General features: G+C 39.1%; 1 protein-coding gene across 8 annotated transcripts in view; it reads right to left on the reverse strand.

Annotated features, from left to right (window-relative positions):
* Positions 1-11,897, reverse strand: part of LOC139620890 (microphthalmia-associated transcription factor-like) — a 31,387-nt gene extending 19,490 nt beyond the window's left edge. For 3 of the 8 annotated variants that reach the window (XM_071476904.1, XM_071476899.1, XM_071476898.1), the window contains exon 1: positions 10,738-10,976. In XM_071476904.1, coding sequence (XP_071333005.1) covers positions 10,738-10,841 — 104 coding nt within the window. In that variant the 5' untranslated portion in view covers positions 10,842-10,976. Of the gene's footprint in view, positions 1-4,134; positions 4,274-9,637; positions 10,711-10,737; positions 10,977-11,689 lie in introns of those variants that run through there. The other 5 variants (XM_071476905.1, XM_071476901.1, XM_071476903.1 and 2 more) reach the window with 4 other exon arrangements.
* Positions 11,898-15,353: the final 3,456 nt, after the last annotated feature.

Here is a 15,353-nt window from a genome sequence, read left to right on the forward strand (position 1 = left end):
TGTTTTTCTTTTTTACAATTTTAATCGACTAATGAAGAAAATATTCAACAAATTCATCGACACTAACATAATCGTTAGTAAGCCTTATGATCTTTACTTTACAGTGCCTCTTAATGTCGAATGTAAGTGTTGTACAATATGCTGGAGAAATACACAGTTTACATGTTGTACTGATTGTTTCACCTTGTCATTTGTGTCTTTTGATACCACTCTAAACACACACACACACACACACACACACACACACACACACACACACGCACACTTAATGCGCACTGTACTACTAAAAAGTAAGTATACTTACCCAAGCTTTGATGTATTTATACTTTACTTGAGTATTTGTAAGCTACTTGATACCTGTACTCTACCAAATTTCAGACACTGTATTTTACTGCATTACATTTATCTGACAACTACAGTTACAGATTCAGATTATACAAAATAAGTGATGATAAATTCCTACATACTATCAAATACCCAACATTAAAGTGATGCTTACAGATGAATGTGTTAATTATCAATATACAATAATATATCATTTTGAATTGATGTACTTGAAATATATTTTGAGGCTAGTAAATATTTAATTCACTAAATACTTGCACCCTGAGGAGTTTTTGATCACTATTAGCACCACAAAGTAATGTTTTTATTAGTGCGTCCATGTTTTGTTTGCAACACGCATGAATGCGAACGCGCAGGGACAGCGATTCCCATCCTCACTTTAGTTTCATGCGGTTCACCTGCTCGACAGTTGGTGGCAGTAAGGCACCAACAAACACAGCAATGTGTCGACTGCTAGCAAGTAAACATGGATGTAAATAATATAGGATCTCAAATATAAAAAAAACATACATAACATGGTTTGGTGAGAAACGCTGAATGTAAACATAACTTTTGTTTGCTTACATAAAAAACTCCACAGGGCAGCTTTAAGCAGCCGCTCTGGCCTGCGTCACTCCTGTGTTTGCACTTCAGAATGTTTCTTTTTATAGAGGTGAATGAAAGTGCAGCAAAAATATAAAAATAAGTTTCCTTCATCCACAGATATTTAAGTCTCTTAAGGTTCTTTCTCTCACACTGAATCACGCAAATTATATTTTATATAAACAATGTTTTTAAAAACACATCTCTCAGTTTTTGATAAGTTTCTTATGTTTCTTATAATTTTGACGTAATTGAAAAGTACAGCTGAGCTTATAAATAGACAGTACAGTAGCTTCTTTCACAGCTTTACATCTGCCCCCCCCTCCCCCCTCAACTTTACACCATCAACGTTAATAGTTTTGGCACTGACTCTCCTGATCAAAACATCTTCACACCCTTCCAGGAAGTTGGAGCGAAAACACATTTGCTGTCAACTCAAACACAACAACAACCTGAAGGTGTAGCAGCACTTCCAGGAATAAGAGAGGATGCACCAGTTTCTGTCTGTGGCTCACGAGACTCTCAGTGTGAGAGAAAACACAGACACACACCTGCCATGGGAACAAAGGGAGGTCCACTGTGTCGTTAAACGACACTTCAGCAAAGATGACTGAACATTTGTTTTACCACCTACCTGAAATTTTATATCTGGTCTGTGATATATCAAAAGCTCAACACCACACCAACAACTTTTACATTACGTTGTACTACACATCCAAGAGGGCACGCATTTCTCTTCACATCAGCGTGACACATAGAGTGTTCGGAAAACTTGACTTTATAATAAACTTTATATTTAACTGAATTAATAAATAATAAAGTAGAAATTTTAAAGGGGGCATTTTATTGTGTTGTGAGTCATTGGAAAGTAGAGATCTTGATAAAAAGTACCTGACAAGTAATAGATCTTTTACTGAAACTGTAGTCACATCAAATAGCACTTGATCATGTAAAGCCAAATCAAGGGGAAATCTCAGATAACCTTGACCTTTTGAGAAAAAACTACAGAGAAACTTCCAGGAAATGTAAGAACAATAGTCGGAGTGTGCAGCTATGCTAGCAGCTCTGTGAAGTTGTATGAGCTCAGCTGAGCTTCACCTCAAATGCTAATGTCACAATGACAATGCTAACATGCTAATGTTTAGAGGTTATAATACTAATCATATTCACCATCCAGTTTGGTGTGTTAGCATGCTAACATTTGCTAATTAGTATTAAACAAATGTACACACAAGGGGAATGCCATCAGTGTTGCAGGTATTTGGTCATAAACCAAAGTACAAATAAAAAATCGACCCACTGGTTCATCTGCTAAAAAAGTGAGAGGATCACCAAAGTTATTAGGATTCATCCACTGAGTGCAATCGAGATCTGTAACAAATGTCATGGTTAATGTCATGTAATAGCTGTCAAGAGATTTTACTAATCAAATAAAAAACGTCAAAAAGTGAGTGGCACTAAAGGAAAAGTCAGGGGATCATCATAGTCAACAGGATTCGTCCTCCAGGCACCATGCATGTCTGGCCAAAATCTCATGGAAATCCATCCAATAGTTGTTGAGATATTTCAGTTGGGACCAAAGTGGTGCTAAAAACACTTTGTCTCATTGAGAAAAGCAAATTTGGAAGTAATGCTTTGTGAAGTCTGGCCAATTATGCTCAAATTGTGCTTTTCCCGCCTGAAAATAGCATTTATTTGTGAGTTTAAACAAGCTGTTAAAATACAATGACAGATTTTTAACATATACAGACTTTTTGATACAACTTTGCTTTTTAAGGAACTATGACCAAGAACAAGATATGTGCTGAGCAGGACATTTTACACTTACAATATAAACGTGTCAGTAAAGGAGACACTGTCTCTAAACTACCTCAAACTCTGTAAAAAATATTTGTCACACCAACAACACTGTATCTGCTGTGAGTTAATATTGTCATTCGTAACAATATAATCTTCCATATCTACGTATCTGTCAGGCTGTATGGGAAACGCAGACAAAATTTTAAAAGAAATGTAAAATTGATCAAACCAACCCCTGTTGAAGGGTCTGTAGTGGAGGAGTTATCTACACTTGAATGATTACAGGAAATTATCCCCCATGTTTCCAAACAGTGGTAAGAGCTACTGAGAGCTGTAGCACCTCATGATTTTCTTTCATACATTCCTGAATATCAGACTGACTGTGTGTATGTGTGTGTCCCTGTGCATGAATAACCAAAAACCTCTCTACAAAGCAAAGCTCAACCTCTCTCTCTCCCTCTCTCTGATTCTTCTCTTGGTCTGCTCTGTGGCTTTTTGCCAAACAAACCACTGAAACACATAAAAAGCTCTTTTGTCCGTTTTAACTTTGTCACTCGTGTGTGTGTGCACACCTCCTCTTGTTTGTGTGTATCTCAAAAAAACAAAAAAACAAAAAACAAAACAATGGCTGCACAGTCTTGAAGAGCCCCACCCACCCAACTCATGATTCCTCTGGATCTGCTCACTACACTACTCCATCATACTCCATTAGTCAGAGCTGAGTCTTTGATGCAGGTTTTTATGACTGACACACAGACTGCGACTTAACAGGAAAATGAAGTAGCTTTGAATCCAGAGAGAAGCAAAGGTAAGTAACAGAGGTCAGTGGAGCGACTCAGGTCTGACCAAACCACTGAGCCGTTAAAGGAGAATAATCTAGTACCAGTGTCCCTGCTGGTAATAGACTGGAGTTGGTGGATGGTGGAGGGCTGCCTCTCAAACTTTGCAGACCTGATGACCCTTTAGTGACCAAAGAATATCTCAGCCTAATGGGCAATAATGGTAAAACAACAACCTCATCTAAAAACTGAAAGAAGACAATTTATATTATTTTTCTGCTACAATTCAACAACTGTATGAAAAAGGTGAGTATTATTTGTTCAAGTAAAAGCTTTTTTAAGTACTTACTTCTTAGATATTAACCAATGATCACTTGCAATCAACTCCATGCATATTTGAAAAACTGTGATTTTGATCATTAACCAGTTATAGCCAACACTGCTCAACACAAACACACCGCACGAGGAGAACTCTGCTACAGCTATGATGGTATATACTTCCCACACACAGCTCCGTGCACACTGTCCTTCATGTGTAACTTCTAGTGTTGCACACACACATATACTTCCCTAAAGTATGCCTTAATACATGCCAACAATATCACAGATGCTGAGGCGCCATACTCACAGACAATCAAAGGAGCAGGGTCTGTACATTTGCACTCCTACAGCCTCCATATTTGTTTGTTTTTTCCTGAAGGTGCACCACCCGCCCTTGGAGAGCAGTGAAAGTCATGCTGGTGGTGCAGCGCTGAAAGTGTGTCAGAGGGGGGAGGCTCCAGGGCCCGGCCTGGAATCTCCAATCGCCACACAGAGTCCCCGGCAGAGGACCAGCCCCGTCAAGAGCAGAGGAGAGGAGCGGGCAGGCACCCACTGGAAACACACTGTCCATCAACACGCTGCTTTAAAACCGCACAGATACTGTTTCACTTCGAGACATTTGTCGCCACTGTTGAGTAGGCGGCCTACAGCCAAGTTTTAGTTGTGAAAACCATATATCTCCATGATATCGACGTTTCATGAGCTAAGGAAAGCGGCCTGTCTTTAGCTTTATGGCAATGCATTTTTCAGATATTACAATTTTAATTTTAAATGATTTATACGCATGTTTGACCTGCACTGTGCAGAATGATGTATGTGTGGTGTTTCTGCTTTCATCTGCTGAAGGGGTAAAGTTCCTCTCTGTTCCCCTGAAACCTGAGTTTAAGATGTGCATATAGTATATGAGACAATTTTGCTACATCACAGCTAGTTTGGAAGCCAGCTATGGTCCACTATTCATCTTACACCAGTGTCACATCTTGAGAACGGATGTTTCAGATAAGAACAACACATCCCCTTGTCACCAGTTAAAATTTTATAATGAACACTTTTTAAACAGATCATAGAATCTGGATTTTCCTATGAGGAAATGTAACTTTGCAAACCGTTACAACAGGCCTGGGGGGCTCTTTAAGGAGTAAAAGAACATGGAAACCATGAAGACACAGTTAATCCTTCACTTTATCTGAGAAATTCAAAATCAGATATATCATTTTCACTAGGCAGCAACGTTTTTTCTGCAATTCAAGGATTACAAGCTTCTCTGCATGCTCAGAAAAATTCTTCAACCTTTGGGCAAACTGAGTCTCTTCAGATCAGAATGCACACACAACACACTTATTATACACAAGCACAACAATTACTGTGAAACACTCCGATTTCAAACAGTATAAAGATCCTGAGAAACAAAAAAGACAGAAAAAATGTGTCGTATATCTCAAGTTTATAACGCAGATGTAAAATCACACCCCAGAGACAACCAGTGAATCATTTAAATCTTTCAGTCTTTAGATAGAGTCAATAAAATCCATACTCCCGCCAGAGGGAGATCTTTCCTATCTTAGCTCAATGCACCTTCTCTTAGCTGTGATTTTGTAATAGCTTATTAGAAGAAATTGGGAGTACGCTCATATAGCTATAAATGGAGTGAAGTGCAAGATCGGTGAGAGAGGACAAGCCAGTGAGATCTCATGTGAACAGGCAGCCGGGAGACTGTGCTGCTAAAACACCGCCCTGCAAAACCAGCCGCCTGTGATGATCCTGTCTGCTTTTGTTTGTCTCTACCAGAACGCAGGTGTTGTACTCGCAGAGCAGCTCAGGCCGTACTGGCAGACTGCACGACCTCCCTGCTGGAATACAGCTCAGTGATTATGACCCTACATGACAGTACATTGATCCCCTCAGTCTCCCCTGCTGATCGCACACCCCCCAGTGCGCTGCAGCTGGCATCATCCCCCAGAGTCAGTTACTAGCAAGCAAGTCAGTGATAATGGGAAGCATCTGCATGCAAGTGTCAAGTCTTGAGCATCAATTAAGGAGGTTGCGCACCCGGAGGATACAGTTTAAAACGCTTTGAGACATTGTTTTGTAAAGAGAGCAGAGGCCGTAAGAAGAAAACTGTGCAAGCAGCTACAAGGTAAACAGTTAAACCTTGTAAACAAATGCAGGTAGAAACTCAATGTTTACATAGGTATGACTAGTTAAATACAGAGCTTCTGCACAATACAACAGCAGGTTATGAAGAACAGTTAACACCAAACAAAACCAACACAGCATAATGTCACAATATAAACCACAAGAAACATCCTGTAGCTGACAAGGCTAAACCAGTATTAAACCTTATACCTAGACCTGGGATAATTAGTTGATTATTTATTTATCAGAAAATATTTTGATGATAATTGTTCAACTGATTTTTTAAGCAAAATTTACAAACTTTCCACTTTGCAAAAAGATAATAAATTGAAGATCTTTGGGTTTTTGACCAGGACACTGAGCTTTATAAATTATTTTCTGACATTTTGAACAACTAATTGAAAAATAACTGGCATATTAATCAATACTTAAAATGACTTTAAGTTGTAGCTCTACCTGTATCACACTCTTATGTACTTTCATGTATGTGCAGTATCAAATAGATACAGACAACAAAAAAAACTCCAAATCTTATTTGTTCACACCATCTGCTAAAGGAAGTAACTGGGAAACCGACTGCTACTCAGCTCTACAGTCCCTAACAAAGCTGCTTGTCAATAGCAAACTTTTTCTATGTTCTCCAACAAGAACTTAACATCACCTTTTCATAAAAAAACTGTCAAATAAACGTAAAAAAAAAAGATTTAAAACTGGTAAAAACTCTTAATGTTGCAAACCCATTTCCCCTGCAAAATAACACTGCTGCTAGAGAGATTCATAGGTTCAGACTCCAGAGCAAAAACAAAACAGGGTAAGCTGTTAAAGCATCCGAAGAGATAATCAGGTTCTTTGCTTGGTATTTCCAGGGAGCCAAGACTGGTTGGGATAACTTGAACTTGCTGGGTCTTATTTCTATAATTAGGTTTCTGTACCCTTCGTAATTCCCTTCACTTGTTTTCAGCAGGACGGCCTGCTCTTGCTCCTGCTCCCTCTGTGCTTAAACCAGGAGAAAACAGAGCATCCAAGGACACTCAGGAGGAGGATTTCATACACTTTCCTACAGCAGGTTAAGTGAGTCCGTAAGGTTTTCAAGTTCATGTAAGTGAGGATTTAAGAACACAACAAAGCATCTTTTCCTGTAACTATTTTCCTGATTTTCCTTATAGGTGACAATAACAGACAACCAACACATTCTTGTACTGTAAAGGATTCATAGTAATTATTCATAGCTGAAAAACATGACTAATCCTCATTTTACACACAATAAGCCACACAAAAAACCTTTAGCAAAAATGGCCCGAGTGCATCTGAAGAAGCTCATGACTAATATCTTTATTTTTCAGGGGAGGACGTGCAAATGCTTTTTTCACACAGAGAGCAAAGGTCAGTGTACTGACACTGTATTTTAGAGCTGAAATGATTAGTCAATATTTTCTGATGTTTCATGGATCAAACAGTTCATAGATTAATCAAGAAATCTTTCTGCAGCCTAATTAATAATGAAATAATTTTATAGCATAATAAAGTCACTTGTAGCCCTACAATGTTTTGCCCTTGATCACATTATGAAACTTCTGTTACATAATTATTCAATGTGTCATCGACAGGCCCAATGTAAGATCTGAGGATGCGCCCTGCTGAAGTGATGTTTTCAATGTTTCGCAGTTCCTGCTGGTCACCAACAGAGGGTGACAGAGATCACAGATCTTTAACTGTAAAACTCAGGAAGCAGAACAAAAATCCAAAGTTCATGAGGTTTTTCCTGGGCAGAAATGTGGAGCAATAGGCGTGTGCTTCCAGGAGCAACTGAGGAGGTTACGATGCCGCAAAGTGATCATGACTGCAGGACAAGTCGTTCTAATATTTTACTGCACCCGCAACACCTGTCTGTGTCATTTAGGCCATCAGTCCGTCTTAGATCATGGATGAAACTCTTCGGCCTCTCTGGCATCTCTGTCTGGGACTCCCCATGGGAACACACTGCTCTTAACACCAACTTTCATGATCGCCAACCTCTAACTCAGCGCTGTCACTGGCAGTGTGCTTTGACTTTCTCTCGACATGTTAAACTCCTACTCCACAATTTAATACTATTCCATACACAGTATTCACAAACACAAATGTTGACAGATGCCTTTAGACAATCTGCAATATACTATAAACATACAAGGCCTTACTGATAACCGTGTATTTGATATTGCAATATGCTTGATATTCTGATAAGTCTGATACTGGCCCAGGTGAGAGAAGAGAGGAGTTGATAAAACTGTTCATGCTCATCAGACTAGAGACTTCTCTTGCTCTGCATTAAATCATCATTTAATCTGTATTTTTAGTGACAGCTGATATTTTTCTAAAAAGACTCTTTAATGGAAAATCAAGCGTTTATATCAAGTACTGAAAACTGGCATCTCATTTTTGTGTCTCGTTTATTCTTGGATCAAATATCTCATGACTTACATCTGAATTGTGTTCATTTTAAACTGTGTATTATGAAGAAGCTACCTGGATATTTGAACATTTTGAACAATCCCCAGCTTTTGTCAAACGCTACCTCATGCACTAGAAAGCATAAATGTTTATAGCTGATTTATATGCCAAGTTCCTCAGCAAAAAAAAAAAAGATCCCGCAACTCTCAGTTTCAGATATAACACATCCACTGCTATATTTATACAGCTTATTTACACTGCATAGAAGACCAGTTTCACCGCCTGTCTCACTTCTATATTAGGCACAAAAAGTCTGGCACGTCGTCTGCAGCAGCCTGAGTGCGCTGTCAAGCTGATATGGAGACATCAAGAAAACAAATAGATCTGCGAAAGCTAAGATGACATTTTGTCACACTTGATATTTCAAATTTAGAAACAGCGGGGGCAGCCATGACAAGACATCACACGAGTCAATAATCAATCCAACTAATCATAAGCTTTTTGCGCAACAGTGTCTCACAACACAGTCATTGTGACTATTATTATGCTGGGTCATCCTCATGTGATGGGAAGAGGAAGTGGGATAACTTCAATCGAAACAACTGCTGAGACAACTTCACATATTCTGAAGGAAATAACATTAAATACGTAAAATGTTCTGTGATTCTCCAGAAACAGCGCCAGTACTTCAGCTAAACTGCAACTGACTCCTGCTCTGCCAGCGACAGCACAACACAACACAGGTCAGATTCAGCCTGCGCATAAGTAACAGTGTAATGGCATTTCACTAATGAAGAAATTGAAGAAATTAGTTTAAAAAAATGCAGAACTGGGTTAAAGGTTAGGACTGTCCGAGATGACAGTCCTCTTCCTGAACTTGTGTTTTGGCCTGAATTTATACAAAGGGGGATAAACTACAAATCTGCAACAACATGTCAAACACCAGAGGGGAAGGAATAAGTGGAGTCTACCAAACATCTGCAGTAAGAGCTCTGTCTGAACACAGTGGTGTACTGTCCCCAGCGTGTCTCACCCTGACAATGAGGCCAGCTATTACTATCTCAAAACAACATAACAGAGCCGTGTGGACAAAAAATACAGAAAAAAGTCAGACAGCATTCTTCTAATAGGGGCTGTCGTCGTGGTTGTCGTCATCATCATCATCATCATCACCATCACACGAGCAGAGTGGTGAGTTTCACAACTTCTCTAAAAATATTTCATTATGTATTAAAATCACTCACCATCTATCACACAGACCATCTTCTGGCCGGAGCTGCATATTTTGCAGCACACAGATGTGTCGGTGGTGTCAATCCTTTCCCATAATGTTGGACTTATGACTGAACGAGCTAAACAGATAATAAGTGCTAGCATCTGAATTTGACACCATGTGCAAACAGACATAACAGACAGCACACTCACTGCGCAGTACTTCCAAAAGAAAAAGGGTGAAAGGTCAAAGCAGACCACATAGACCTGACTCAGCTCAGTGTTGATTGTTGGGAGAGGCCTCAATCTACCAAAGCTAAAAAAAAAAAAAAAAAACAGCTTTCTAATAAGTTCTGCAGAGTGTTTGTGTTTGAGACGCCGGAGGAACTATTAATTGTTGATTTATTTATTCTATTAAAAAATCATTTTTGCTTTGTTAGGATTTTGAAAGACCTGCTCCAACAACAACAACTACATGCAGAGGATCGCTTCAGTTACCAAATGCTAATATAATTTACAAATCTTGTATTAATCTACTAGAGTTTTCTCCAATCCAAGGGCTGATTTGTTGTACTGGTGTAAATAACTGTCAACCAGTGAATTTTCTGCCATCTTCATCTGTATCATGTACCCTGTAGACTGATTTTAGCTCATTCAACTTCAATACTAACACAACATTATGTGCCTAATCAAAACAGTTGTAGTTATGAGTTTTGGGATAATCCAAATTAAAAAAAATAAATAAATAAAATTAAAAAAAAAACAAATAACAGCCCATCCATTTGCTTGAGCTCCACAACAACCACCATCATATGTGAGGCTGAGCAGCATCTCATCAGACTCTGACCTGTCTGCTCCTCTACGAGCTAATATTTGGAGTTGATGTTGACAAGACAACACCCAAGTGTTGCATAACTAACTTCATGCCAGCGGGATAACCATAAGGAATGAGAGACCAGTTGAATCCCTACTCCTGAGCTCAGCGTCGGGACCAGCTCCAGTAACATCACCGGAGGAGCCTCACACACGCACGGAGCCTGGCCAACGCTCAAAAGGTCTGCAGCCTAATTATCACCTGAGCACAAAAACCGCTCCAGCGTGGGAAATAACTGTCCACAGCCACACAACTGACCTGTTTTTCAAGGGTGTACTCTTCAATTCGTAATACGTTTTAGGTTCCTCTTGAAACTCCTCTCCAACCTCGAAATCGGGAACGATTCCCGATTCGGACTGCATACTTGCAGATGTCAACTTTTGGAGACGTTAAACCGCAAAAAAACACGCACAGAGAGACGGTATCTGTGCCGCCGTACTTCTCTCAGCACCAACCACTGTCAACGCAAAACCGCCTCTGTCCGGGACCCAGAGCTCTGTAGTCCCCCGCAGCGGCGAGCACAGCGCTGCGAACGGGCGGCAGGCGACGCACGAACTGCAACTACCGAGATGCACCTCGGCTGTCAATGTCAGCATGGTTTTCATTGGCTGAAACATCCGAGGGGATTTCACGGTCTTTATTTGCGCCGAGTGAAACTGGACCGTGAAAAAGTTGCATTTCCTTCAATAATATTTCATAATTGTTACAATGAACTCGCGTTAAATGGATGAGTTTTTAAATGACTGCTAATCTGCGACCTTTAGTGCTTCATCACTCTAAGAGACAGTGACCTCACATTGCACCTGACTGTGCCACACTCATGTACAATGCATAGCCCACTCTGTGCATTGTGACAAATAAAAACCCAGCCTCTGGTACAAGCTGCTTCAGTTCAGGAAAGCACAATTATTATTGCATAGGAGGAAAAAAAAAATCAGTCAATGGTGAATTATTATAATAAAGCTTAAAATACGTATTTAACCCCCAGCGCTCAGTGCAGGTAAAGCGACACTGAAAACCCACCATGCTGAATTTATGCATCAGTTACTAATGATCTCATGCTCAGTAATAAAAAGGATCTTACTTAATCGTCTGGCAGGTTGTTTGAACACTGCATCTACCCAGCAAGTCACGTCCACTTTTGCACCACCACCACCTCAACATCAACAACAACCACAGCAACACTACAATATCAATTTCAAAATCATACCTGAGCAGCACTCGTTGCATCGTTAGTAATCTATAGCCTAAATCCTGCAGGTGTCTCATTGTGTCAGCACTTCAATCAGGCACTGCACCCAAATTACAACCAACCTGGAGAATCCGTCGACCCTCATGTCTGCTTCCCTCCGTTTGCCTGCAGACAAACTAACCTGACCCTGCTGCTCGTCTCCTTCTCGGCCACACACTCTCACCGAGCTTGGTCTTCTCAGTTGGACACCTTCCTACCACTTGGGGGTAGTATAGAGCTGAACAAAGCCAGTGTTGTGGGCCCACAGGAACCACTTTCTATTACAAAATGGAAATTCAAGTTCAATATTTGCATTCGCTTCATCCTGCTGAACTGGTTTAAGACTGCATTTTACCAATGCAAATGCCATGCAAATGTGCTCCTGCTGGAAAGCACAGACTTAAAAACTATAAATATAGCCTGAAATGGCATCATGGTAATTTAAAACACACATAGCCAGAAGGAAACAGAATCTGTTTTTTTTTTTTTTTTTTACTTCAAAGATTGCCAATATTTGCACAATACTTTTTCTTTGTGCCAGTGGCTCAGAGACATATGAAAGGCAAACTCAGAGTTGCAGTCAGATCAGGAGACATGATGCAGGAGCTGCAGGGCGTCACACAATAGACTAGACAACACATATTATTCTGGGTGTTGTGGGGTGAATAGAGGCACTGATTACCCAGGGCCTCCAGCTGAGCGAGGCCCCCATAGTTTGTAGACTACAATGCTCTTTGTAATTCCTCAAGTGGGCACAGTACATGTAAATATTTGATACTTGTGATACAATATTCACCCTGCTCTGTCTTTGAAGCACAATTTGGTTAAAACCAACAAAAGTTAGACCATTTGGGTCTATATGGTAGTGACACAGTTGTTGGCAGCGGTGGAATGTAGCCAAACACATTTACTCTAGTACTTAAGAACAATTTTACAATATAGCAGTGGGTGTGCACTTGTACTTGAGTATTTCCATTTTATGCTGCATAACAGATCAAATATTGTCCTTTTACTGCGCTACGTTTTATTTGGCAGCAGTCATTAGTAGTGACTTTGGAGACTAAAATTATACGTATAATACCTCTGATCAGCCTTTGAAATGATGCACTTATGAACTGAAGTAAAGTATATAGTTATAACCACAACCATCCAAAACCTTAAGCTTACACATTATCCTGCATACACATGCATTAACAATAATAATCCAATTATATGAAATAACACTTCTACACGGGCCATTCTGCTGCCTAATGAATACTGCTTTTTGATAATTTAGGGACATTTAGCTGCTTTTACTTTTGCTTTCTATTTAAGTAAAATTATAATTGCCGCACTTTGCAACTGATTGTTAATATTATGCATATCCTTTGTATTTTTAATAGTCAGATGCATTTTGTACAACTGATAATGGATTTTTGACAGTTTTACTTTAAAACTTGAGCTTGGTGTACAATGTTTGGTAAAAATAACTGTAAAAGGTAACAATAATATTTTTTATTGGGTGGACAACTCAGTGTCCAGTGTCATTCTGGCCATGTGCCATCAGATAAGTGAACATGTGGACATAATTACAACAGCCAACACATCACTGTTTACACAGTGTTGTGCAGATTTAATAAGGAGTGACAGCCAGAGCAAACACTGCTGGCTAATAACACAGAGCATGAACTGAAATGTAGGCCAACAACAGCAGAGAAAGGTGTCTGCTCAGGTGTGAACAGACAGTCCGTTTACTTTTGTTTTCAGTCACGGCTCTTTCACGGAAGATAGATGTCACCAGTGTCTTACAGCCATTTGACACACAGCACTGCCTCTTTGCTGGAGTCAAAACAAGATCCTGGTATATATGCTAAATGTGTCCTGTTGATCCAGGACCCTAGTGAAGGCTTATGTTGACATGTTGTCATTCACTGCAAAGAAAACTGAAACATGGTCAAGAAACAGACCCACTGCTCTGTGCCCATTGTAATGAATTCATTGCAGTAGAACATAAATTGGACCATACAACTTGAAGTGAATAATAGGGTCTTATTCACTGTATTTTTCTTTAGAATATTGAGATGCAATGTGCTCAATGACTCTATTGCCCTTTGTTAACAACACAAATATAGATTTCTCAGTGTAAACTAAAAATAATGATATATACAGTATATCACTGTGTACATAGCCAGATCAACCTGCTAGAGGGTCGCTGGGGTGACCCCATTATATATGTTACTCTAGAGAAGAAATAATAATGTTGATTAATGGATTAGTTATTTGAGAGAAAACTAGTGGGCAAATGAACCATTTAGGTTGTTTTTTTGATCCAAAATGACAAGAAAAATTCACAGCCTGTTAAATGTGAGTATTTGCTAGTGTTTCCACCGTTTTCTGGGATAGTAAACTCAACATCTTTGGGGTTTTTGACACCAAAAGCAATCTGGATATGTTAAACTTCAAGGAATAATGAGGGTATTTTTCACTATTTTGGCTATTTTTGACATTTATCATGAAACATTCAATTGATTAAAGAAAATAACTGTCAGATTGATTAATAATATTGGTTGAAGTGTTACAGGGCTTCTGTGGTAGAATGATACACCCTTGCCTGAGGTTTTCTGTGTGTTACTTGACACAGAAAAAATGGAAGTGATCTACAAAATAGCTCATTGCAAACTAAATTAATATAAATTTAGGTCTTCAAACTAGATTTTGATACAAAGTCCCTCTGCAAGACCAAGCATTGATATTCTACCTCATTGGTGAAACCTGGGGCTTATGTTTGAAGACCTTGATTCTGTATTGTTCGAGGAATATTAGACTGGAAATTGCTATTCATGATCTTACCAAACTTAGTTATAATGTGACAACTCATGAGCATGAGTAACTCAGAATGCGTATTTCCAAAACCAGATATCTTTATACAGTTGTGATGGACATCACATATCCTTTCAGAAATCTTTATATTTTATTTGATTAATTTCCAATTATTGGTCAAAATTGTTTTTTTAAAATAATCTACAGATTGCACCAAACTTACTGGCAGCACACTGGTTATAGGTTGTTGTCCAGCTCTGTCAGTTTCCATCATGACGATGTGTAGTGTATGTGTATTTGCATAAAGCATCTGCCAACCAACATTTGACTATGCTTTAATGAAGCCTGAAAGACAATTGCACAGACACTCAATTATGCATAAAATGAAAATACATATTCCCACATTGCATGGTTACCATGTATGCAGTAGATATTGCAAAACTGAATGTAAAAATGATGATGGGTTGGAGATACTTTTGGAGGTTTTAATATTCTTTCTAACAACTGTGCACCTGTTAGTTGTAAAGCACATGCAATCTTGCAAAAGTTTACGTTCATTCTTGCTGACTTAAGACGTTTATTGTAAAATGTAGTGTAAATGTTTACATTCCTGGATCTGGTGTTTTGCATTCTAGTTATTAAACAGAAAAGCACAGTCTTATTGTCTTAGAAGTACCCCAGTTCCCTGAATGTATTAAAAGTACAGCTTGCCATTAATGATAGGAATAAATGAGGGTAATGAGGGAATCCTATTCTTTTGTTTACAAGAGCATTTTCCTGTAAGGAGGAGACTCACTGGACAGATGGTTTTGGGGGATCTTAATGAGATACTTATTCATGTCTG

The sequence above is a fragment of the Trachinotus anak genome, unplaced genomic scaffold (genome assembly GCF_046630095.1).
Source record: "Trachinotus anak isolate AG129_WGS33_773 ecotype Australia unplaced genomic scaffold, CSIRO_AGI_Tana_v1 ptg000004l, whole genome shotgun sequence".
Taxonomy (NCBI): Eukaryota; Metazoa; Chordata; class Actinopteri; order Carangiformes; family Carangidae; genus Trachinotus; species Trachinotus anak.